Consider the following 2,860-nt stretch of genomic DNA (forward strand, 5'->3'; position numbering starts at 1 on the left):
TACAAAGTTTAAAATTAAATAAATATGACGATGAAATATTTAAGAAAAATGAAATACATTTCTTTAATAAAGATTTGTGGGGGAAAATGCATAAAAAACGTCTACCATCTTCTCGTTTTTACTGTGTTTGTTCATTTAATCAAACAAAAAACAAAGAATCATACTTGAAAAGAGCATCGAAATTTTGGAATAAAAAATATGAAGACTCTGATACTAAAGATAATATCCCGTTAGTAATAAAAAGTATAATAAGTAATATTAAATACAAAAATTTCTTCATAATATTTTTAAGTACTTAAAAAATACTAAAATATTAAAAAAAAAATTACTTAATATTTTAGTTTCAAACGTTTTTAAGAAGACACTAATTTCCTGTTTTGTGCTTTTGTTGGTATATATATATATATATAGGTATGTTGAGCAATATGGTATAGTTAATGAGCCCAAGGCAATAGAACTTTTTGAGAAGAAAATGGACGTAAAGATTGAAATGTGTTGTAAATTTATTGATGAAAACATTAACTATTTAATAGCGAAGCCAGATGGTTTAATTGGGAAAGATGGCATTGTTGAAGTAAAATGTCCAGTTAATGCCCAATATTTGACTCCCGAAAAAGCTATTAAAAATAAAGTATTAAAATATGTGCATTACAATGAGAATAAAGAACTCATACTAAAACGTAGTTCTCGATTTTTTTATCAAATACAAGGAGAATTACATATTACACAGAGGCAGTATTGTTATTTAATTATTTGGACACCAAAAGGTAATAATAATAAATAATAAGATACAATGTAGATTTTTTTTTAATTTTTCCAAAATATAATTTTTTCTTAGATTTTTATTTTGTTTTCATAAAAAGTGTAAATAAAATTTAATATACAATTTTTATTTTTATTGTATATGGCATGCTATTGGTCTACATAAGATTAATAGTAACAACAAACAAAAATATAAATAACAATGGTAGTAATAGTAATACACGATTGATTAATACAAAGAAATGATTGAACTAGAGGAATAAAAAAAAAATGGTTATAAATAAATGTTAAGTGCTAAGTGTGTGTGGTAAGATTCAATGTTTTTTGCAAAATCATCTTATTTAGTATGTTCAATTTTTACAATTTTTATATACATGTTGGTATTATATTTTTCTGTGTGAATATTAATTAAATTTTATTTGTTGGTATTATAATACAGACTTTTTACTATTTTTTTTTTTTTAGAGACAAATTTTTTTCTTTTACACATTTAATTATGATCTGCGATTACAGTAACTGTTTTATAATCTACAGTATAATTCGACAATGTAATTTCTTGAATCTATTTCTTCTTTCTTCTCGTGTAAATATTAGACCCATGACAAAATTAACGGTTTATGCTTAATCAATTATTACAACAGTCCATATTTAGGAAAACTAAAAACAATTTAAGTACTATTATTGAGAATTTTTGAGTTTAATATTTTTAGTTTTAGATAAATATTTTTAATTTTAAAATAATTTTTTTTATTGTGTAAATAACATATTTTTTTATATTAAAAATAAAAAGTAATAAATAATAGTATTTTGGCTATGTTAAAAAATGTACGTAAGGTTACACTAAAAATAGGTCGATAAAATACTCTTTTTTTTGTTATTCAGGCTGCTCTATAGAGAAAAACATCGAATTATTGTTTTAAAATCCTATATTGTATTTCAATATTCATTATAAACAAATCACATAATAAATTACAAAAATTATTTTTGAAAATTTAGGTTAAGATAAGCTAATTATAGTATTAGACCACTGTGTGTCCGGCATTTCACAATCTTCGGAATATAAAATGTTGTATTTGGAATTTGTATTTGTGTTACTACTTATTTTAATAACTATTGTCACCCAGATAATAATTATCCCATTGACACTAGATTTGACTACAGTTGTTGTGGTCAAAAATTACTTTATAATTTCATCCAAAAATATTTTTACTATAAAATGCTATTATTTAACTTTTTTAGGTATAGTTTATTGTAAAATTCTTCGAGATGACAAATTTTGGAACGATTATATGGAATCAAAACTTATTTACTTTTACGAAAACATTATGTTACCCGAAATATTAAATATTCATTTAACTAAGANTAAAATTCTTCGAGATGACAAATTTTGGAACGATTATATGGAATCAAAACTTATTTACTTTTACGAAAACATTATGTTACCCGAAATATTAAATATTCATTTAACTAAGAATCTAAATATTACGGATATTTAGCTAAAATATGATAATTATTACATATTTATGTTTAAATAAAATTAAAAAATGTTTGTTAAATGTGTTATTCATTAATAAAATAAAAGCTAAGGAAGTTAAGCGCTTCTAATAATAACAAGTCAGTGAATTATTTTTTTGTAAATTTAAATATGTTTAGTTATAAAACTGTGCTCCTGAATCCAGCAATACATTAGTAGTCTACCTGAGCCTCAAAGAAGTATAGAAGTAATTTATATATGACTTTAATTTTGAGTACAAAGAGTTCCAAATATTTTATGTAATATTTTACATTTTTATGTCAAATGTTTACACGTAAATGTATAATTAATGTAATATATATTACATTGGTAATATTGTAATGTAATACAAATCATAATAGACTTAGGTCCCATTATAGAGAATCCTTTTCTAATTTTAATATACACAGTGAGACTAATTAATCGAAATAAATGTAAGACACTATAAACGATTGTTGACACCGAAGGAAGAAATTACCACAAGATTAATTCAGTCAATTCCGAAAGGAAATAAAGGTAAGTGCGAATATTTGTTTGCATACTTTACTTCTTGAAAATTCACGTAATAAACAAGAATAAGAATAA

The 2,860-nt window shown here is 22.8% G+C and overlaps 1 protein-coding gene across 1 annotated transcript; it reads left to right on the top strand.

Moving 5' to 3' along the window:
• The first annotated feature begins 6 nt into the window (after nt 1-6).
• Nucleotides 7-2,495, top strand: LOC126909549 (uncharacterized). Its single transcript, XM_050691984.1, has 4 exons — nt 7-229; nt 412-767; nt 2,002-2,014; nt 2,126-2,495. The coding sequence occupies exons 1-4, from the start codon at nt 87-89 to the stop codon at nt 2,256-2,258; spliced, it is 645 nt and encodes a 214-aa protein (XP_050547941.1). The 5' UTR covers nt 7-86; the 3' UTR covers nt 2,259-2,495.
• Nucleotides 2,496-2,860: the final 365 nt, after the last annotated feature.

The sequence above is a fragment of the Daktulosphaira vitifoliae genome, unplaced genomic scaffold (assembly GCF_025091365.1).
Source record: "Daktulosphaira vitifoliae isolate Bord-2020 unplaced genomic scaffold, ASM2509136v1 Scaffold_527, whole genome shotgun sequence".
In the NCBI taxonomy this organism is placed as follows: Eukaryota; Metazoa; Arthropoda; class Insecta; order Hemiptera; family Phylloxeridae; genus Daktulosphaira; species Daktulosphaira vitifoliae.